The sequence below is a fragment of the Mustelus asterias genome, chromosome 29, assembly GCF_964213995.1.
Source record: "Mustelus asterias chromosome 29, sMusAst1.hap1.1, whole genome shotgun sequence".
NCBI lineage: Eukaryota > Metazoa > Chordata > Chondrichthyes > Carcharhiniformes > Triakidae > Mustelus > Mustelus asterias.
The window spans coordinates 22,367,364-22,390,770 of record NC_135829.1 but is presented as its reverse complement, the minus strand read 5'-3'; the positions used below and the strand labels follow the sequence as shown (position 1 = coordinate 22,390,770).

The 23,407-nt window shown below is 47.4% G+C and overlaps 1 protein-coding gene across 3 annotated transcripts in view; it reads left to right on the top strand.

The window, feature by feature from the left end:
• LOC144480581 (nuclear receptor ROR-alpha A) overlaps positions 1-23,407 on the top strand; it is a 184,142-nt gene that overhangs the window by 40,803 nt on the left and 119,932 nt on the right. Inside the window, exon 2 of one of the 3 annotated variants that reach the window (XM_078200192.1) lies at positions 12,821-12,903. The exons of the other annotated variants lie outside the window; for them this stretch is intronic. Within the exon in view, the coding sequence (XP_078056318.1) occupies positions 12,821-12,903 (83 nt within the window). The remainder of the gene's footprint in view (positions 1-12,820; positions 12,904-23,407) is intronic. 3 annotated transcript variants of the gene reach the window in all.

The window sequence follows — 23,407 nt, the reverse complement described above, 5'->3', positions numbered from 1 at the left end:
AATAAATAGGAGTCTGGGTGCTCCGGTTTCCTCCCACACTCCAATGATGTGCAGGTTAGTGCATTGGCCATGCTAAATTGCCCCTTAAATTGTCCCGGGATGCATAGATTAGTGGGGTAAATACGGCCTGGGTGGGATTGTGGTTGGTGCAGACTCGATGGGCCGAATGGCCTCTTTCTGCACTGCAGGATTTTATGGTTTCTAAGGAATGGTGTCTTTCGAAAGGCTCGATGGGCCAAGTGTCCACTCCCGCATACATTTGTATGTGACCCTCTCTAGAGGAGATGGTTAGATTCTCTCATTGCCTGGCACTTTTGTGGCATGAATGTTGCTTGCTACTTACCTGGTCAGTGCCTGCTGTTGTCTAGGCCTTGTTGCATGTGGACACACAGACTGCTTTAGTAGGTGAAGAGTTACCAGTGGCACTGAACATTGTGTAATCATCAGGAAAGATCTTACTTTGTAGAGGGACACACTATCTTTACAGTGAGCCAGTAAAAAGTGATATGGACAAGCTGTGGTTTCTCCTTTTCAGTTTCCAACCAGTCAGCAAGCTGAGTGTACTGAAACCGCTGACTAGAGAGAGCCTGCTATCTTCCCAAACCAGACAGGACCATGCATCACAATCCCTGCAGCTGAAGAAAATCCGAAACTGGATTTTTCTCCAATGGACTTTTAAAAAAATTTTCCAAGTGAACTTGGAACCTGGCGGCACAGTGGTTAGCACTACTGCCTCACAGCTCCAAAGACTCAGGTTTGATTCCAGCCTCAGGTGACTGTATGGAGTTTGCACGTTCTCCCCGCGTCTGCGTAGATTTCCTCCGGGTGCTCCGGTTTCCTCCCACAGTCTAAAGATGTGCGGGATAGGTAGATTGGCTGTACTAAATTTCGTCTTAGTGTCCCAAGATGCGCAGGTTAGGTGGATTAGCCATGCTAAATTGCCGCTTAGTGTCCAAAGATGCGTAGGTTAGGGGGATTAGCAGAGTAAATGTGTGGGATTATCGAGTGGAGGGGGGAGCCAGGGTGGGATTGTGGTCGGTGCAGATTCGATGGACCGAATGGCCTCCTCCTGCACTGTAGGGATTCTATGGTTCAGGGACCGTGTCTATATGGAGTGAAAAGTGTCAGCTGGAATCCACAGCACTGCATTGTGTGGATACATTTTCATGCATTATTAGAATGGGATTGATTTTGATTGAGAGCAAGGTGTATTGTTTGAAGAGGAATGTCATTAAGCATTAATTAATCTCTCAGGGTGTGAGTATTCAGTGATTGGACTCTGCAGTCAGGAACGGACGTTTTAGATAATGACCTCAGTACGTCACTGTGGTGTAATGTCCCATTCTTTCAAAACCAGCGTTCCATTCGGCACTGGCAAAACAAGATGATCTGGTACTTGGGCAATTTCATTTACAACATTCACTGCTTGCAAGATGCACCATAGAAAGCATCCTTCCCGGGTGTATCACAGCTTGGTGCGGTTCCTGCTCTGCCCAAGACCACAAGGAACTCCAAAAAGTCGTGAATGTAGCCCAATCCATCACACAAACCAGCCTCCCATCCATCGACTCTGTCTACACTTCCCGCTGCCTCGGCAAAGCAGCCAGCATAATTAAGGACTCCACGCACCCCGGACATTCTCTCTTCCACCTTCTTCCGTCGGGTAAAAGATATAAAAGTCTGAGGTCACGTACCAATCGATTCAAGAACAGCCTCTTCCCTGCTGCCGTCAGACTTTTGAATAGACCTACCTCGCATTAAGTTGATCTTTCTCTACACCCTAGCTATGACTGTAACACTACACTCTGCACTCTCTCCTTTCCTTCGCTATGAACGGTATGCTTTGTCTGTATAGCGCGCAAGCAACAATACTTTTCACTGTATTCCAATACACATGACAATAATAAATCAAATCAAAGATTATTATTATTTGTGTCACAAGTAGGCTTACATTCACACTGCAATGAAGTTACTGTTAAAATCCCCCAGTCACTACACTCTGGCGTCTGTTCGGGTACACTGAGGGAGAATTTAGCATTTAGCCAGCACATCTTTCGGACTGTGGGAGGAAACTGGGGCACCAGGAGGAAACCCACGCAGACACGGGGAGAACATGCAGACTCATAGAATCAGAGAATCTCTACAGTGCAGAAGGAGGCCATTTGGCCCATCGAGTCTGCACCGACCACAATCCCACCCAGGCCCTATTCCTGTAACCCCACATATTTATCCTGCTAATCCCCCTGACACTGTCCCTGGGCGGCACGGTAGCACATGGTTAGCACTGCTGCTTCACAGCTCCAGGGAGCTGGGTTCGACTCCCGGCTTGGGTCACTGTCTGTGTGGAGTTTGCACATTCTCCTCGTGTCTGCGTGGGTTTCCTCCGGGTGCTCCGGTTTCCTCCCACAGTCCAAAGATGTGCGGGTTAGGTTAATTGGTCATGCTAAAATTGCCCCTTAGTGTCCTGAGATGTGTAGGTTAGAGGGATTAGTGGGTAAAATATGTAGGGATATGGGGGTAGGGCCTGGGTGGGATTGTGGTCGGTGCAGACTCGATGGGCCGAATGGCCTCTTTCTGTACTGTAGGGTTTCTATGATTTCTATGACATGGATCAATTTAGCATGGCCAATCGACCTAACCCGCACATCTTTTGATTGTGGGAGGAAACTGGAGCACCCAAGTGAAACCCACGCAGACACGGGGAGAACGTGCAGACTCCACACAGACAGTGACGCAAGCTGGGAATCAAACCTGGGACCCTAGCGCTGTGAGGCAGCAGTGCTAACCACTGTGCCTAATAAGCAGTGAGTGCCTCACTGAGGGGTCCTGGCAGAACGGGGAACACTGCACCACGCAGCGCCAGCTCCCTGATCAGGTGGGGGGTGGGTGCGTTTCCCACCGTTTCTACGGTGGGGTGCTTCTCCCAGCTTTCTGATTGGCCTGGGTCCGAGAGGAAACCGTGTGGGTGGAGCGGCACCTTTGCGACTTTGCCACATGCCGCTCGGAACCTGATCTGAACAGCTAAAGGTCACGTTCTCAGAGTGTGCCCAGCGTCAGCGAGAGGAGGGCTTCCTATTATCCTGTATTCTGGATTAAAGCAAGGGTCCCACGGCTGTACAGAATGTGTTTGAACTTTGCATGCTGCAGTGCTTTGATGTAACATCATTCTTACAGGATGTGACAGCAGAGAGCGAGTGTATACTCCGAGGCCTGGTGTCTAAGCATGTGCTGGTTGTTACGGGGTCGGATCAATATGCATTAGCCACTGGGAACTGTGTCTGAAGATCAGCATTAGCGAGGCATGCTCAGTGTAAAGAGGCCCTCAAAGGCTGCCGGAACGATGACTCACTAAAGAGCTGCTTAGCAACTCCCAACACAAGCCAGTGCGATTTTAACAGGGCAGCCATTCAAAACCAGGCCTCACATATGAGAAACATTCAGCTGGAGTTGTACCATCGGGGGTTCTGGCAGCGCGCTGAATGTCAGTGTGAGCAACGCAGTTACTGTATCCCAGATCAGCCCTGAGTTTGTCTCGACCGGCTTGCCTGTCAGCGCAGCTTATATTTCACCATTCTGATTGAGATGGGGAGCCGGCAGGTTACAAAACCCATTGTGTGGCAGCAGGAAACACAGGAGGAGGCAATGTTGCCCCCGCAACCCGTTCCATGATTCTGTTTGATCGTAACTGATTCCCACCTTAACTCCATATCCCCATACTTCATCCAATCAAATCCAAACTCCTCAACTTGGAATCGACTGCCCTTTGGGGCAGAGATTTACAGAATTCCACTCCCCCCTCCCGCTTGAAAAAGTGTTTCCCAAAGAACAGTACAGCACAGGAAACAGGCCCTTCGGCCCTCCAAGCCTGTGCCGCTCCTTGGTCCAACTAGACCAATCGTTTGTATCCCTCCATTCCCAGGCTGCTCATGTGACTATCCAGGTAAGTCTTAAACGATGTCAGCGTGCCTGCCTCCACCACTCTACTTGGCAGCACATTCCAGGCCCCCACCACTCTCTGTGTAAAAAACATCCCTCTAATATCTGAGTTATACTTCGCCCCTCTCACCTTGAGCCCGTGACCCCTTGTGATCGTCACTTCTGATCTGGGAAAAAGCTTCCCACCGTTCACCCTATCTATCCCCTTCATAATCTTGTACACCTCTATTAGATCTCCCCTCATTCTCCGTCTTTCCAGGGAGAACAACCCCAGTTTACCCAATCTCTCCTCATAGCTAAGACCCTCCATACCAGGCAACATCCTGGTAAACCTCCTCTGCACTCTCTCTAACGCCTCCACGTCCTTCTGGACATGCTGAATAATGCTGAATAATGAGTTGTCTTCCATTTTAAGATGCTGCTGTGCGCAGCCACAGAAGGAAATGTTGTCTCTTTATTGATGCTATTGAATCAATTTATCGTTAGAAACATCTGCTAGATCATCCCTCCACCTTCTAAACCTGAAGGAATGCAACCCAGTTTTACACAAATGCAGCAATGCTCACTCCACACAGGGACTCAAGGTACACATGACTATACTCACTGTACACAGGAGAACCCGAACACAGGAGCATGTTGTACACAGGAGTCAGGGAGAGACTGTACACAGGAATAAATTGTACACACACTGCAGACAGCAAAAGACATTCGCAGGTGGCAACATACAGCTACACACTGTGCGCAGATACACAGTCTCTATACACTGCAACACACTGTACATTGGAACACACTGTATACAGCAACACTCACACACTGTGCACAGGAATACGCTGCACACACAGGAACACATTGTACACACAGGAACGCACTAACTGCACACAGGAGCATATTGACTGTGACTCATGAACACATTATGCACAAGAACACACTCCCTGTGGCCAGAAACGTTTTTCACAGTACGCAGGAACATACTGTCTGTGCACAGGTATACACTATACATGGAACACACTGTACAGAGGAACACACTCACTGTACACAGGAACACGCTGCGCAGGAATGTACTTTTAAAATATGCTCCCGAGTGCCGATGTGATGAAATGAGCTGAATTTGGCAAGCCTCCTTGTACAGCTGTTAAAGGACAATAATGAACAGAAATCTGACATTTTCATGATTTCATTCCCTGGATTGGGTTCTGAAAATGTGATTAGTTTCATTCGAACCAGAATTAGGGATGGTGAAAACTCAGTTTACACTTGGCATAATTTAAATATTAAATTCAGTAATCCTTTGCAGCACTCAGGATGATTTGACTGCTTTTGTCTTGTGAATACCTGTGCACTTTAATCTGCATCCCCCTCATTGAGTAGCCTCCATTGGCCCCGTCCAGATGGAGTTAACACCCGTCCAGGTAGCTGAGGGGGTGTGAAGGGGTGTGAAGGGCTCTTGCGACTCTCTCGGTGCTGGGCTGGCAGGAGACAGAAATAAACTTATACCGTTTCTCTCAACTCGCAACATCCCAAAGCAGCCAATGACGTTTCGTCACTGTTGTGTTGTCATAATGCTCTCAGCAAACTCCCACCAACAGCAATGTGAGAATAAGCAGAACATCCAGGTTAGCTTTTGTTGCTGAATGCACGTGTAACTAGAAAATGAATTTCAATATCGATATAGAAATAAGGAGGCCCCATATTACTTTGCGAATAAGAATTCAAGTGGAGTACATCGTGGAATAGGTGGTGGCGTGCTGGCACAGTGGTTAGTGGTTCAATTGCGGCCTTGGGTCACTGTCTGTGTGGAGTTTGCACTTTCTCCCTGTGTTTGCGTGGGTTTCCTCCGGGTGCTCCGGTTTCCTCCCACAGTCCGAAAATGTGCAGGTTAGGTGGATTGGCCATGCTAAATTGACCCTTAGTGTCAAAAGATGTGTAGGTTAGGCCAACATAAATTAAAGTTTATTTATTCGTCGCAAGTAAGACTTACATTAACACTGCAATGAAGTGTTAATTCCCCTAGTTGCCACACTCCGGCACCTGTTCGGGTCAATGCACCTAACCAACACGTCTTTCAGACTGTGGGAAGAAACTGGAGCACCCGGAGGAAACCCACGCAGACACGGGGCGAACGTGCAAACTCCACACAGACAGTGACCCGAGCCAGGAATCGAACCCAGATCCTTCGCTGAGAGGCAGCAGTGCTAACCACTGTGCCGCTCATAAAAACTGCCCCTTAGTGTCCAAAGATGTGTAGGTTAGGTGGATTAGCCAACCTAAATTGCCCCTTAGTCTCCTAAGGTGAGTAGGATAGATGGATTAACCATGGAAAATGTGTGGTACGATGTGGATAGGCCAGGGGAGAGGGCTTAGGTCAGATACTCTGTCAGAGATTTGATGCAGACTAGATGGGTCGAATGGCCTCTTTCTGCACTGTAGGGATTGCATGATTCTATTCTATGCAAGAATCAATGATTGGGGCATTTTTATACCGTTCAGATATGGGCACAAGTGTCAGTACAGCTGAAGAGTCACAGACAGAAGCAATGAGGATGAAGACACTTCCAGCAGATTTTGATATCACAGCAGATGACAGGATTGGAGCAGCAGAAGTAGGTGAATTAATCCTAGGAATGCCTGGGCAACAGTTAACCGGTGCTTTGGGTTGTGAATCAAAATATCATTATGGGATGAATTGCCCGGAATGGAAAAATGGTTTTTTTTGAAGTAAAGCAAGAGGTAGGGACTTTGGAAGTTGAAGATGATGACAATGATTAGTCTGAGGGAATTGTTCTAGTCACATGAGGTTTTGTCCAATAACGGGTGTGTTAACCGATGGTTCGTTTAATTGTGCCGTGTTAGACAGTGGTTGCACCTCATCAGTGTGTGGAACAGACTCATAGAAAGATAGAAACATAGAAGATAGGAGCAGGAGGAGGCCATTTGGCCTTTTGAGCCTGCTCCACCATTCATCACGATCATGGCTGATCATCCAACTCAATAGCCTAATCCTGCTTTTTCCATTAAAGTGTTATCTAGTTACTCAGTAGTAAGGGTAGAAGTAAGATCAGGGAGTATGAAAGTTCTGTTTGTTTCATGGTCAGGAGATTGTGTCGCTGTCTGACAGCCAGATTTCACATCAGTGATGTCAGTCACCTGATGAAGGAGCAGCGCTCCGAAAGCTCGTGATTCCAAATAAACCTGTTAGACTTTAACCTGGTGTTGTGAGACTTCTTACTGTGCCCACCCCAGTCCAACGCCGGCATCGCCACATCATGGCTACCCTAAAAAGGATAACAATTTGTTCCTTTTTTTTGCACACACAAATGCTTTACAAGAAAAACATTCAGCAAGGCTTCGAGAAAATGCAGAGAGATCGAAGGGTATAGTTGAAGACATCTGAGATACACGTTAAAGCTGGTTATTACTATAAACGAGAGGGTCATAAAGTGTGGAAAGATCTGTGGGAGGTGATAGGTTGTGATGGTAAGAAAGTGGTTCTTCAATGTAGTCATCAAGCTATCAAGGTTTATCTTGGTTAATTGGGGTTGATTTCAAACTTTCAGAATCTGAGCAGTTAATGGAGGATGGTATAGTACACTGCACCTCGCATATTCGTGTCTGATGAGAGACAGATCAGGGACCAGATTGCAATAAGCAAAATGATACCAATGCACAGAGCAGGGCTATCGTATCCAAAGAACAACTGCCCAGAGTCTGTAACAAACACACCAGAGACGGGCCCAGTGGAGGAGAGATGGGACTATTATAGGGAAGGCAGAAAAAGTCACCAGCAAGTTCAAAAGGTGGCACAGTGGTGAGCACTGTTGCCTCACAGTGCCAGAGACCTGGGTTTGATTCCCTTGAATCACTGTCTGTGCGGAGTCTGCACGTTCTCCCCGTGTCTGTGTGGGTTTCCTCCAGGTGTTCCAGTTTCCTCCCACAGTCCAAAAGATGTGCTGGTTAGGTGCGCTGGCCATGCTAAATTCTCCCTCAGTGTACCCGAACAGGCGCTGGAGTGTGGCGACTATGGGATTTTCACAGTAACTTCATTGCAGTGTTAAGGTAAGCCTACTTGTGATAATAGTAAATAAACTTTATAAACTTTAAATAAATTTGAAACAAATTTTGGCTAAGTGTCCAACTGATGGACAGATAAGAGCTTTTGGTTGGCAGGATGAGCTGAAAGGGTGGAAAGCAAGCAAACTCCGTGTGAATTCTTACAGTGGATCTGGAAGTGACTATTGTGCTGAAAAATGGACCTCTGATCAGAGGAGGGAGAGATTCTGTAGTTGTGGAAATGTGATGAGAGGCTGTAGCTTTGTGATATTATTGATGTGTTAAAAGGTTTTGTTTTACAGAAGAGAAGGGAACCTGATAATGGTGTGTCAATTGTGTTTTAATATTAAGGATATGCAGGTGGAGGGCATTGATTGAATAACCTTGAGCACATATAAGGAGAGACTTCCAGAACTCTGGGTGTTGGTTCGAGAGGAGGCATATCTTTGTAGTGTTGTTGCATTCTGCAAATAAAGTTAGTACCAAGTAACAGATTGGCTTCTGCTTACCTGCTTCACCATCCAGCTATCAGAATTCTAATAGGGGTATGTAATTAAGGGGTGACTCGATGCTATATGAGGGAGAGGGTAAGGACTTAGATGAGGAAGGATGGGTGGCACAGTGGTTAGCACTGCTGCCTCACAGCGCCAGGGACCCGGGTTCAATTCCGGCCTCGGTGACTGCCTGTGTGGAGTTTGCACATTCTCCTCGTGTCTGTGTGGGTTTCCCCCCCGAGTGCTCCTGTTTCCCCCCACAGTCCATAGATGGACAAGTTGGGTGGATTGTCCATGCTAAATTGCCTATTAGTATCCAAAGATGTGCAGGTTAGGTGCATTGGCCATGCTAAATTGCCCCTTAGTGTTTACAGATGTGTAGGTTAGGTGCATTGGCCATGCTAAATTGCCCCTTAGTGTCCACAGATGTGTAGGTTAGGTGGGTTGGCCATGCTAGATTGCCCCTTAGTGTCAGGGTTATGAGGATAGGGCCTGAGTGGGATTGTTGTCAGTGCAGGCTCAATGGGTTGAATGGCCTCCTTCTGCACTTTATGGATTCTATGAAAACTTGAATGGGGAATGAATGTTATCATTGGTTGGACCAAATGGCCTGCTTCTGCGGTGGATATCCAATATAATCCCCTGTACGTTGAGTGAGGGATCAATATTGGTGCGGACAGTGTTCACAATGAAGTCAGCTGCGTGTGAATGAGCTTGTGAAATGATTGTGAGACAGTTGCGATTCCCCTCCAGCCCCAACCCACACCATGAAAGAAAATAGCTGAACACCCCCTCAAGGTGCTCTCCAATTCCACAGTTCCTCGGTGAATTTGACAGGAAGTTGAATGACGTCTGGTTTGCGTGTTTGTATTGTGTCAAAGCACAAAATCAACTTGCGAAGAATAGTTTCGCCCACTACTCACTTGGTGCCAGAGCGGTTACAGAGCGCAAATGCTGCAGGGAGCTTTGCGCCTTCTGTAGAAACTATATTTAGACAGGAAGAAAAAAGCAGCCGTTATTATCACACCTAGCTAATCGGTGGGTTTTATTACAACGCGGGGTATTTACGAGACTTGGAGCGCCTTCATGCACAGCATGCAAGAAAAGCAAAATCAGCTCCTTGCGTTAGTGTGAACACATAGATTGTTCACAGATTATTTTCAATACAATTCATCCACACTGTACACTGGAGTGAGTATAACCAGGGAGAAGGAAGTTAAGTTTCTCCGCAGAAGCTATAGGAAGTATCAGTGAGTGTAGACGAAGAATGTTATTCGTGCAATCATATATGCATGAAGTCACCGGAACAAATTAGCCACTTAGATCCCACTGATTTGTTTGAAACCCTGTCAAAATCCACGTCCAACCTGCAATTAATTTTAGTGACAAGGTTTTACTTTGGATGAGAGAATAGAATCCAGAGTGGCTAGGGCAGCAAAGTGGCCTGACATTGGTGTATTCTCATAGAATCCCTCCAGTTCAGAAGAACGCCATTCGGCCCATCGAGTCTGCACCGACAACAATCACACCCTATCCCCGTAACCCCACATAGTTGCCCTGCTAATCCCCCTGACACTAGGGGCGATTTAGCATGGCCAATCCACCTGACCCACACTTCTTTGGTCTGTGGGAGGAAACCGGAGCAGCCGGAGGAAACCAACACACAGACAGTCACCCGAGGCCGGGAATCGAACCCGGGTTCCTGGTGCTGTGAGGCAGCAGTGCTAACCCATAGAGTAGAACTGGGGTGAGGAGAAACTTCTTCACCCAGACTGTGGTGAATGTGTGGAATTCACGACCACAGAATGTAGTTGAGGGCAAAATGTTGTGTGATTTCAAGAAGAAATTAAATATATCTCTTGGGGCTAAAGGGACATGGGGGAGGAAGGGGGGATCAGGATATTGAATTTGATGATCAACCATGATCAAAATGAATGGTGGAGCAGGCTCACAGGGCCGAATGGCCTATTCCTGCTTCTAGTTTCTATGAGACAGCAGTGTTAACCACTGTGCTACCGCACCGCACATTTCACAATGCACCAGCTCGTGTGTGTGAGCTGGGAGACTCTCTACAGGCGCTGGGTATAATTTCACACAGCGTCTTGGCCGGGTTAACTGCTGGGGGCATCCAGGGTATGTTAACGCCATACGCCCCAGTGTGAAATTTCCTGGACCACATTCCTCAGCCAAGCATCAAAAATCTAAATCTAAAGCAAAAATACTGCAGATGCTGGAAATTTGAAGCAAAAACAGAAAATGTTGGAAAACACTCGGAGGTCCAGATGGCATCTGCGAACCACAATCTCTGCTTAGTGACCTTCCATCAGATTTAGCAATTTCTGAGTGAGTACGTGTTTGTCTGTGACTGCTGAAAATGCTCCATATAACCATAGAATCCTACAGTGCAGAGGGAGGCCATTCGACCCATCGAATCTGAACCGACCACAATCCCACCCAAGCCCCATCCCATAACCCCATGCATTTATCCGAACTAGTCCCCCTGACACTAAGGGGCAATTTAACATGGCCAATCCACCTAACCTGCACGTCTTTAGGACTGTGGGAGGAAACCGGAGCACCCGGAGGAAACCCACGCAGACACGGGGAGAACGTGCAGACTCCACACAGACATTGACCCATCTGGGAATCAAACCCAGGTCCCTGGCGCTGTGAGGCAGCAGTGCTAACCACTGTGCCACCTCTCTTCAGAGATGATTTGTTAATTGATAATTTTTTAAGCTTAGCAGGATTAGCTACATAGGCAGAAATAGCTTAAAATGAAATCTTTGCATAGACTGAAGCAAACCGAGCTGAGCATAAATAAGATCCCTCAGGATGGTAGAGGTGCGTTGCCTCACATCCTTTATAAAGTATCTGGATGAACACTTGGCACGTCATAACATTCAGGGCTATGGGCCAAGCGCTGGTAGATGGGATTAGGTGGGAGGTCAGGTGTTTCTCATGTGTCGGTGCAGACTCAATGGGCCAAGGGGCCTTTTCTGCCATGGTATGATTCTGTAACTCTAAAAGCTCGCCACTGTTGTAATGTCAGCAACACGGCAGCCAATTTGAGAATGCAAGCTTTCACAAAGGGCCATATGGTAATAACCAGATAATCTAATGATGTCGCTTGATGTAAAACTATTGGCCCTTGATCATCTTCAGAATGGTGGCGTGGAATCTTTTACATCTGAGGGGGCGGACATCTTGGTTTAACAACTCATCGGGAAGATAGTGGCTGGAATTTTCCAGATCCACCCACTGGGGGGAATCTCCCAACTCCCACCAAAGTTAATGGAGATTAGAATGTCTTGCCCTAGCCAGTGACTCTGACTGTGCAGCACCCCCTCAGTACCGCATGCCAGCTGAGATTTTGAGCTTACCTCTCTGCAATGAGACCCAAGCTTTCAACTCTCAGCCTTGGAGGCGAGTTTGTTACCTGCGAACCTCTGCTGGAGATTGGGTAATATTTTCAGTTGCTTTCCTTTCTTATTGCAGCTGGTGGAATGCCAACCCCCCACCAATCATTGCAAGATAAAACATAGAGGCCATTTGATCCATCTTGGAAAAGGCTATCTCATTAACCCCTCTGCTCTTTCTCTCTTGAAAATGAAAGGCTTGAGGAGTGAACTAATCGAGGCCGTTAAAACGATGAAAGTTTTCGATAAGAGTCGTTACAGAGAGAATCTGTCCTCTCGTGGGGAAGAGCATAATTTAGGGTTGTCAATATCAGAGAATTACCCAGAAATCCAATCTTCTTCACCCAGAGGAAGAGATGAGAAAGTGGATTCACTCTCTCAGGGAGTGGTTGAAGCGAATACTATAGATATACTTGTCTAACTTCTCCTTAAATGTATGAGGGCGAAGGGAATAGCGGGGCTACGATGGTAGATTTCGAAGAGGAAAGATGGGAGGAGCAGAAGTACCAGCATGGGCTGTTTGGGCTGAATGGCCTGTTTCTGTTCTGTATATCCTATGCAATCGAATGTAATCTTTCCCCATAGCCCTGCAAATGATCCCTACAGGTAATCATCCAGTTTCGTAGAATCCCTCGAGTGCAGAAGGAGGCCACTCGGTCCATCGAGTATGCACCGACCCTCCATCAGAGCATCCCACCTAGGCCCTACCCCCATAGCCCCATATATTTCCCCTGCTAATCCCCCTAACCTACTCACCCTGCGATGCTAAGGGACAATTTACCATGGCCAATCCACCTAACCTGAACATCTTTGTGAAGTTCCCTTTGAACATTGCCATTGATGTGGCTTCCACATTCCTTTCAAGCAATAGATTCCAGATTGTAATAATAATAATGGTCCATTGCTTTTATTTTCTCTCTCCAGAGTTAGACAGATAGGAGTTACAGATACAATGTCTCAAAACTGGCTATCTGAAAAGTGGAGAAGTCCAAAAACTGGGCATTTTTGTAAGTTGTCATGTATGAATTTTAATTCTTAATAAATGCGTAAAATAACTTGCTGGCTTGTTTGGCCAGGTGCTGCATGTGTGCAGTGGCATGCCAGGCCAGTTATTGGCTTCATGCACTGGCTTTTTCCCATGTTCCAACTGGTTCAAGTGACCCTTGACCCCACCCAATCTGGTCTGAACCATCCAACTCAAAAACCAACGGGATCCGAAGTCCGGCACAGACTTACTCTTGGGGTGGTCAGTTTTGAGATATTGCACCCTGTATAAGGGGTTAGCACTGCTGCCTCATAGTGCTAGGGACCTGGGTTTGATTCTGGCCTTGGGTGACTGTCTGTGTGGAGTTTGCACATTCTCCCCATGTCTGCATGGGTTTCCTCCGGGTGCGCCGGTTTCCTCCCACAGTCCAAAGAATGTGCGGGTTAGGTGGATGGGCTATGCTGAATTGTCCCTTAGTGTCAGGGGGGGATTAACAGGGTAAATGCGTGGATTTACGGGATAGGGTCTGGGTGGGATTGTTGTTGGTGCAGGCTCGATGGGCCAAATGGCCTCCTTCTGCACTGTGGGGATTATATGATTCTATTAGGATCTCTGGTCCATCTATGTTGCCAGGCTAAAGCAGAGGAGAAGTTACTCGTACTCTGATTGGGGAGCAGGCCTGTGGTTGCTATTGGAAACGATGGTGTCTCCTCAGGCCATGAATGATGCTGATGTCACCCCAGCACGGCGCAATGGGATTCTCGTGACACATGTTCCAGACTATTTCCCACGGATGATTCATTGCCAGAGGCAATGGAACCTCTTGTTTCTGAGTAGAGATTGAAAAGAAATCCCTTCTCTAGCCCATCCCTCGCTAGAAGTGGGATGTCATTATGGCTGGAATTCTCCGACCTCACCCGCGGCTGGGATTCTCCAGTCCCGCTGCAGTGAATGGAAATTTGGCTGGGCACCAGATTCTCTGGTCTCGCTGGCAGTGCCAGCAGGGCATGAATGACCGGAGAATTGCAACCTTTATCTTTCACCCACAGATCCCTCCATTTATGCCAGTCAGCAGTGGAATTTCTCTCAGAGATGTTAATGATTTTGCCCTGTTGTTGAAACATTTGGGTGGGATTTTTCGACCATGCTTACCCCAAAACTGGAAAACCCCGCATGAGCTTAAAGGGCCTTTGCATGACCCACCACCTCCCGCCCGCTATGATTCCCATGCCGGTTGGGACAGGGAAATTGCCCCCAATTGTGTCTGAATTTAAAATGGGGCGGAACTTGCTGGGGCAGATTGGAGGGAGGGGCAAAGACAGAGTTGCGGAGGGAAGATTGGTGGGCAGAGATTGGGGGTATGGGAAGACAAAGGGGGAGGGGCAGGATAGGGTAATGCTTGGTGCTAGTTTGGGAGGGGGTGCAATTCCTTCCCCCAGTACCCTTGCAAGATTCCCATGACACTAGGCACTCAAAAAGTGCCAACACTGTAGTTTACCAAGCGAGGGTGCATGGAGACTAGCAACAACCTGAAAAAGAGATTGGCGAGGTGGGGGAGGGAGGGAGGAACTGTTTGTGTTCCTGTTCCCGTGCCCCCAAAAGTCTCCAGTTTGGTGGAGGATGTGTGGATCCCAAACAGTAGACAGGAAGACTCGATCCCTCAGGCCACTGAGGCTTTGATTTGATTTTTGATTTGATTTGATTTATTATTGTCACATGTATTAGTATATAGTGAAAAATTGTTTCTTGCGCGCTATACAAAGCACTCCATTCATAGAGAAGGAAAGGAGAGAGCGCAGAATGTAGTGTTACAGTCACAGCTAGGGTGCAGAGAAAGATCAACTTAATGCGAGGTAGGTCCATTCAAAAATCTGATGGTCGCAGGGAAGAAGCTGTTCTTGAGTCGGTTGGCACGTGACCTCAGACTTTTGTATCCTTTTCCCGACGGAAGAAGGTGGAAGAGAGAATGTCCAGGGTGCGTGGTGTTCATTAATTACGCTGGCTGCTTTTCCAAGGCAGCAGGAAGTGTAGACGGAGTCAATGGATGGGAGGCTGGTTTGCGTGATGGATTGGGCTACCTTTTGTAGTTTCTTACGGTCTTGGGCAGAGCAGGAGCCATACCAATCTGTGGTACCACCAGAAAGAATGCTTTCTACGGTGCATCTGTAAAAGTTGGTGAGGGTCGTAGCGGACATGCCAAATTTCCTTAGTCTCCAGAAAAAGTAGAAACTTTGGTGGGCTTTCTCAATTGTAGCGTTGGCATGGGGGGACCAGGACAGGTTGTTGGTGATCTGGACACCTAAAAACATGAAGCTCTCAAGCTGGTGCCTGCTCTTCATTGATAGCTGTGGAGATGCACATTGCAGCTCCAGTACTTCAATGGAAAAGTGAGGAAAGATGTAAATGTCGTGGCCATCCTACCTGTTTTAGACCATCGCCCGGAGTCAGGATCTGCCTCGCCCGGAGTCAGGATCTGCCTCACCCGGAGTCAGGATCTGCCTCACCCGGAGTCAGGATCTGCCTCACCCAGAGTCAGGATCTGCCTCACCCAGAGTCAGGATCTGCCTCACCCAGAGTCAGGATTTGCCTCGCCCGGAGTCAGGATCTGCCTCACCCAGATGGGTTCAGATCTGGTCAGAGCAGATGGTCAAATTAAAATTTAATGAATTAATGGCAAAATCTGGAATTCAAAATTAGTCTCAGTAATGGTGTTATGAAATTATCACTGATTGTTATAAAAACCCATCTGGTTCACTAATGTCCTTTAGGGAAGGAAATCTGCCGTCCTTAACCCGGTCTAGACTACATGTGACTTCAGAGCCACAGCAATGTGGTTGGCTCACAATTGCCCTCTGAAATGGCCTCACAAGACACTCAGTTCAAGGGCAATTACGCATGAGTAAGGGTGGCGTAGTGGCATTGTCAATGGATTAGTAATCCAGAAACCCAGGGCAATGTAGGGTGGCACGATAGTGCAATGGTTAGCAATGCTGCCTCACAACGCCAGGGAGCTGGGTTTGATTCCCTGCTTGGGTCACTGTCTGTGTGGAGTTTGCATGCTCTCCTGGTGTGTACATAGGTTTCCCCCGGGTGCTCCAGTTTTCTCCCACAGTCCAAAGATGTGTTGGTTAGGTGGATTGGCCATACTAAATTGTCCCTTAGTTTCAGGGAGATTAGCAGGGTAAATATGTGGGGTTATGGGGATAGGGCCTGGGTGGGGTTGTTGTCGGTGCAGCTCGATGTGCCAAATGGCCTCTTTCTGCACTGTAGGGATTCTACTCAATGCTCTGGGAACCCGGTTCGAATCCCACACCACGGCAGATGGTGAAATTTGATCTCAATAAAAATCTGGAATTAAGAATCTGCTGATGACCATGAAACCATTGTCGATTGTTGTAAAAACCCATCTGGTTCATGAATATCCCCTGTGGTATAGTTGTATCAGTCATTGAGCTGGTAAACCACAAACCTAGAGCAATGCCCTCGAGGTACAGGTTTGAACCCACTGTGATAGATCGTCAAGTTTGAATTCTAAAATAAATGCTGGCCTTGCCAACGATGACGACATCCTAACCATAGAGTCTTGTTAATGTTAAAGATCTGCACTCAATAATGCAAATTTCTACTCAGTTCAGCTAGTGGCCAATGTTGAAAACCATCTCCCATCCAAACCCTCCTGACCCCAATGGGTTGCAGACTTGAAATATATTTGCCTAGAAAAGGGATGGCCTAGTGGTATTATTGCTGGACTATTGATCTAGAAACTCAGCTAATGTTCTGGGGACCTGGGTTCGAATCCCACCACGGCAGATGGTGGAATTTAAATTCAATGAAAACAAATCTGGAATTAAGAATGACCATAAAACCATTGTCGATTGTCGGAAAAACCCATCTGGTTCACTATTGTCCACAGTAAGGAGTCTAACAACACCAGGTTAAAGTCCAACAGGTTTATTTGGTAGCAAACGCCACTCGCTTATCATCACTAGTGTCCTCCAGGGAAGGAAATCTGCCGTTCTTACCTGGTCTGGCCTACGTGTGACTCCAGACCGACAGCAATGTGGTTGACTCTTAACCGCCCTCCAAGGGAACTAGGGACGGGCAATAAAGGCTGTCCGGCCAGCGATGCCCATGTCGCAAATTGAAGAGTTAAAAGTGTGAGAATCCTAAAATCAATGCTGCGTTTGTAACTCGGATTTTCAGGATGAGATATGTTGGGCGGGATTTTCCGGCCGTGCTCGCCCCAAAACCGGAAAATCCCGCCCGAGGTCACCGGACTTCCCATGGTGCGCCCCTCGCCCGCTACGAGTCCCGTGGCAGGCGGAATGGGAAAATTCACCATGCTATGTTACGTTACGTAGGTAAAGTTTATTTATTAGTCACAAATAAGGCTTACATTAACACTGCAATGAAGTTACTGTGAAGGCATAGGCATGTGGTATGAAGGCATGGTGAGGTGTGTTTGGCTTGTGATCATGATTGCCAGCCTGGATGCATTTTAGCCCTCGGGGTTTATTTTTTTGAGCACGTTAATCACCTTCCTGTGATTTTATTTTGGTTAGTTGGCCGGAGCCACATTTACTAATTGAGCAACTTGCAATGAGCTGGTACAAAGACGCGGGTTACATTGTGCACTTTTACTTTCAAATCAGCTGGGAAAGCTTCCAAAAAGCCTGTCCCTCTAATTAGTTTGCCTGGCTGTAGCTGACAAATATGATCATCTTCTGCTCGAGCTGCTGGTGTACGAAGCCACCGCACTCACTGTGGCTCTCCCTGCCCTCAGACCTGCTTTGGAGAATGCACCAACTTTATTTGTGAAAGATTGTTTGCAGACATTCCATGCGCGTTACATCAGACGAGTATTTACTAAGTTATAAATACAGGGCAACTGCACCCTTGGCAGCGTTTACTGAATGAGTGTTACCTCAGATGCCCCCTTGAGGTTAGGTAATGTCTTTACTGCGTTATACCTAAACCAAGCTCACTCTGGAGTGTTTCTGTTGAGGTTCGGGACCGGGTGATGCTCTGCGGCGTAGTGGAGCATCGTTACTGTAAAAACTGCGAACATGCAAAACGTTCTTCTGCGGAAAGGGTGAAAAACAAATTCTTCAGACGCCTTTCATTTTGAATGATTGGGGCCTGGTTGCTAACTCTGCAGGTTTTATGGTAGTTACTGCAGGGCTCTGTTGCTGCGATTCACTCCTCTCCTGCGTTTGGATTATCAGGTGACAGCTCCACCATCCGTCTCGGTGATTTAGCTCCACAAATCCTTGTTGGAGCAACGTTGAGAGATGTCACGGATTAGTGAGAGGAAAGGAGGCAAAGCTTTATTTCAAGCAATGTGCAAAAGAGGGGAGGCGATGGCCTAGTGGTATTATCGCTAGACTATTTATCCAGAAACTTAGCTAATGCTTGGGGACCCGGGTTCGAATCCCGCCACGGCAGATGGGGGAATTTGAATTCAATAAAAAAAATCTGGAATTAAGATTCTACTGATGACCATGAAACCATTGTCGATTGTCGGAAAAACCCATCTGGTTCCCTTTCGAGGAGGAAATCTGCCGTCCTTACCCGGTCTGGCCTACATCTGATTCCACAGCCACAGCAATATGGTTGACTCTCAACTGCCCTCTGCCAATTAGGGATGGGCAATAAATGCTGGCCCAGCCGGTGATGCCCAAGTATGAATACAAAAAAGAGAACAGCCAATTTCTGCACAGCAAGATCCCACTACCAGCAATGAAATAGTCACTGTTTTTTCATGATGTTGGTTGAGGGATAAATATCCTGGAGAGAGAGGTCCCCTACCCCTCTTCCAAATAGTGCCATGGGATTTCTTTTGTTTTATATCCATCTGAGGGGACAGATAGAGCCTTAGTTTAAAATCCCCTAGGGTGGCACGGTGGCACAGTGGTTATCAGTGCTGCCTCACAGCGCCAGGGATTCAGATTCAAATCCCGGCTTGGATCACTGTCTATGTGGAGTTTGCACGTTCTCCCCATGTCTGCGTGGGTTTCCTCCGGGCGCTCCGGTTTCCTCCCACAGTCCGAATGCTGGTTAGGTGCATTGGCCATGCTAAATTCTCTCTCAGTGTACCTGAACAGGCACCAGAGTGTGGCGACTAGGGGATTTTCACAGTAACTTAATTGCAGTGATAATAGAAACATAGAAAAACTACAGCACAAAACAGGCCCTTCGGCCCCACAAGTTGTGCCGAACATATCCCTACCTTTTAACATAAGAACATAACATAAGAAATAGGAGCAGGAGTAGGCCATCTAGCCCCTCGAGCCTGCCCCGCCATTCAATAAGATCATGGCTGATCTGACGTGGATCAGTACCACTTACCCGCCTGATCCCCATAACCCTTAATTCCCTTACCGATCAGGAATCCATCCATCCGCGCTTTAAACATATTCAGCGAGGTAGCCTCCACCACCTCAGTGGGCAGAGAATTCCAGAGATTCACCACCCTCTGGGAGAAGAAGTTCCTCCTCAACTCTGTCTTAAACCGACCCCCCTTTATTTTGAGGCTGTGTCCTCTAGTTTTAACTTCCTTACTAAGTGGAAAGAATCTCTCCGCCTCCACCCTATCCAGCCCCCGCATTATCTTATAAGTCTCCATAAGATCCCCCCTCATCCTTCTAAACTCCAACGAGTACAAACCCAATCTCCTCAGCCTCTCCTCATAATCCAAACCCCTCATCTCCGGTATCAACCTGGTGAACCTTCTCTGCACTCCCTCCAATGCCAATATATCCTTCCTCATATAAGGGGACCAATACTGCACACAGTATTCCAGCTGCGGCCTCACCAATGCCCTGTACAGGTGCATCAAGACATCCCTGCTTTTATATTCTATCCCCTTCGCAATATAGGCCAACATCCCATTTGCCTTCTTGATCACCTGTTGTACCTGCAGACTGGGCTTTTGCGTCTCATGCACAAGGACCCCCAGGTCCCTTTGCACGGTAGCATGTTTTAATTTGTTTCCATTGAGATAGTAATCCCATTTGTTATTATTTCCTCCAAAGTGTATAACCTCGCATTTCTCAACGTTATACTCCATTTGCCATATCCTCGCCCACTCACTCAGCCTGTCCAAATCTCTCTGCAGATCTTCTCCGTCCTCCACACGATTCACTTTTCCACTTATCTTTGTGTCGTCTGCAAACTTCGTTACCCTACACTCCGTCCCCTCCTCCAGATCATCTATATAAATGGTAAATAGTTGCGGCCCGAGTACCGATCCCTGCGGCACGCCACTAGTTACCTTCCTCCAACCGGAAAAACACCCATTTATTCCGACTCTTTGCTTCCTGTCGGATAGCCAGTCCCCAATCCACTTTAACACACTACCCCCAACTCCGTGTGCCCTAATCTTCTTCAGTAGCCTTTTATGGGGCACCTTATCAAACGCCTTTTGGAAATCCAAAAACACCGCATCCACCGGTTCTCCTCCATCAACCGCCCTAGTCACATCTTCATAAAAATCCAACATGTTCGTCAAGCACGACTTTCCCCTCATGAATCCATGCTGCGTCTGATTGATCGAACCATTTCTATCCAGATGCCCTGCTATCTCCTCTTTAATAATGGATTCCAGCATTTTCCCTACTACAGACGTTAAGCTGACCGGCCTATAGTTACCCGCCTTTTGTCTCCTTCCTTTTTTAAACAGCGGCGTAACATTAGCCGTTTTCCAATCAACCGGCACTACCCCAGAATGCAACGAGTTTTGATAAATAATCACTAACGCATCCACTATTACCTCTGACATTTCTTTCAATACCCTGGGATGCATTCCATCCGGACCCGGGGACTTATCCACCTTCAGTCCCATTAGTCTACCCAGCACTGCCTCTCTGGTAACATTAATTGTATTAAGTATTTCTCCTGCTGCCAACCCTCTATCGTTAATATTTGGCAAACTATTTGTGTCCTCCACCGTGAAGACCGACACAAAAAAGTTATTTAAAGACTCAGCCATATCCTCATTTCCCACTATTAACTCCCCCCTCTCGTCCTCCAAGGGTCCAACATTCACTCTAGCCACTCTATTCCTTTTTATATATTTATAAAAACTTTTACTATCATTTTTTATATTAATTGCTAGCCGAGCTTCATAGTCTATCCTTCCTTTCTTTATCGCTTTCTTAGTCTCTCTTTGTTGTTTCTTAAATTTTTCCCAATCACTTGTTTCTCCACTATTTTTGGCCACTCTGTACGCAGCTGTTTTTATTTTAATACTCTCCTTTATTTCCTTCGTTATCCACGGCTGGTTCTCCCTTTTCTTACAATCCTTGTTTTTTGCTGGAATATATTTTTGCTGAGAACTGAAAAGGATCTCCTTAAAAATCCTCCACTGTTCCTCAGCTATCCTACCTGCCAGCCTGCTCTCCCAGTCTACCTTAGCCAATTCATCCCTCATCCTATCATATTTCCCTCTGTTCAAACAGAGGACACTGGTTTGGGACCAAACTTTCTCCTCTTCCATCTGAATCAGAAATTCGACCATATTGTGGTCACTAGACCCAAGAGGGTCCTTCACAATAAGATCCTTAATTCTACCTACCTCGTTACACAATACCAGATCCAAAATAGCTCGTTCCCTCGTCGGTTCCGTAACATGCTGTTCAAGGAAACTATCCCGACAGCATTCTAAGAACTCTTCCTCCATTCCACCCTTACCGACTTGAGTCTGCCAGTCAATGTGCATGTTGAAGTCCCCCATGATTATTGCCGTTCCGTTTTTACACGCATCCCTTATCTGCTTGTTTATAGCCCTCCCTACCTCAACATTATTATTTGGGGGCCTATATACCACACCTACTAGTGTCTTTCTCCCTCTACTATTCCTCATCTCTACCCATAATGATTCCACGTTTTGTTCCTCAGAGCCTATGTCATCCCTCAGTACTACCCTGATATTATCTCTTATTAATAGCGCGACCCCACCACCTTTTCCTTCCTGTCTATTCTTCCTAAACGCCTGATACTCCTGGATATTCATCTCCCAGTCCTGGTCACCTTTCAGCCACGTTTCTGTAATGGCCACTAGATCGTACCCACTCGTGCTGATTTGCACCATCAACTCATTTACCTTGTTCCGAATGCTTCGTGCATTCAGGCAAAGTGTCCTTATTCCAGCTTTTATCTGGACCCGCTTTGATGAGTCGCGAACACCCTCTCCCTCTACTCCCTTATCTAAATTACCGCCTTCATTCACTTGCACCCTCTCCTCTACCATTAATTTTGTAATTCCCCTTACCCCTGCATCCTCCACCCCATCAATTAGTTCCTTGATCCTAGTCAACTCTTCTAGCTCCCCTCCCCCCAACCTATCTAGTTTAAATTCTCCCCAGTAACCTGAGCCAACCTACCGGCCAGGATATTGGTCCCCGTGTGATTCAAGTTCCACCCGTTTTTTGTATACAGATCACCCCTGCCCCTAAAGAGGTCCCAATGGTCCAGGAACCTGAATCCCTGCCCCCTGCACCAGTCCCTCAGCCACACATTCATCTTCCACCTCACTCCATTCCTGCCCTCACCTTCCCGTGGCACAGGCAGTAATCCTGAGATTACTACCTTTGCTTTCCTCTTTCTCAGCTGTCTCCCTAATTCCCTGTACTCCCTTTTCATGACCCCTTCTCCCTTCCTACCCACATCAGCGGTACCAATATGTACCGCTACCTCAGGCTCCTCTCCCTCCCACCTCAGGATTTCCGGGACGCGACTAGCGACATCCTGGATCCCGGCCCCAGGGAGGCAGACCACCATGCGAGAATCCCGCCTACCTCCGCAGAAACGCCTGTCTGTCCCCTTCACCATCGAGTCCCCGATTAATACCGCCTTCCTCCTCTTTTCCTTAGCCCTCTGAGTTACAGGGCTGGACTCCACTGCGGAGACACGGCCACTGCTGCTTCCCCCAGGCGGGCTGTCCCCCCCAGCAGTACTCAAGCAGGAGTACTTGTTGTGCAGGGGCAAATCCACTGGGGTGCTCTCAACCACCCTAGCCTTACCCTTCCTGGCCATCACCCACTTGGCCTCCTTCCGTTGCCCTGGTGTGACCACCTGATGATAGCTCTTGTCTATCACCTCCTCATTCTCCCTCATCAGCCTAAGATCCTCGAGCTGCAGTTCCAGCTCCCTAACACGGTCCCTCAGGAACCGCAGCTCGACACACCCCTCACAGATGTGGATGTCCGGGAGGCCAGATGCCTCCAGGACCTCCCACATCCTACACTGGGAACAACACACTGGTTTCACACTCATACTGGACACTTTATGTCAAGTAAGACAGTGAAAAGTTAATAAGAGTGTAAGGAAACAAAAACTCACCCCGACTTAGGCCGACCTATAACCCTCTATCCTATTAAGTCCCATGTACTCATCTAGGAGTCTCTTAAAAGACCCTATTGAGTTTGCCTCCACCACCACTGACGCCTACTGATTCCACTCGCCCACCAATGTAAGCCTACTTGTGACACTGATAAATAAACTCAAAACTTAACTTAAACTTATCT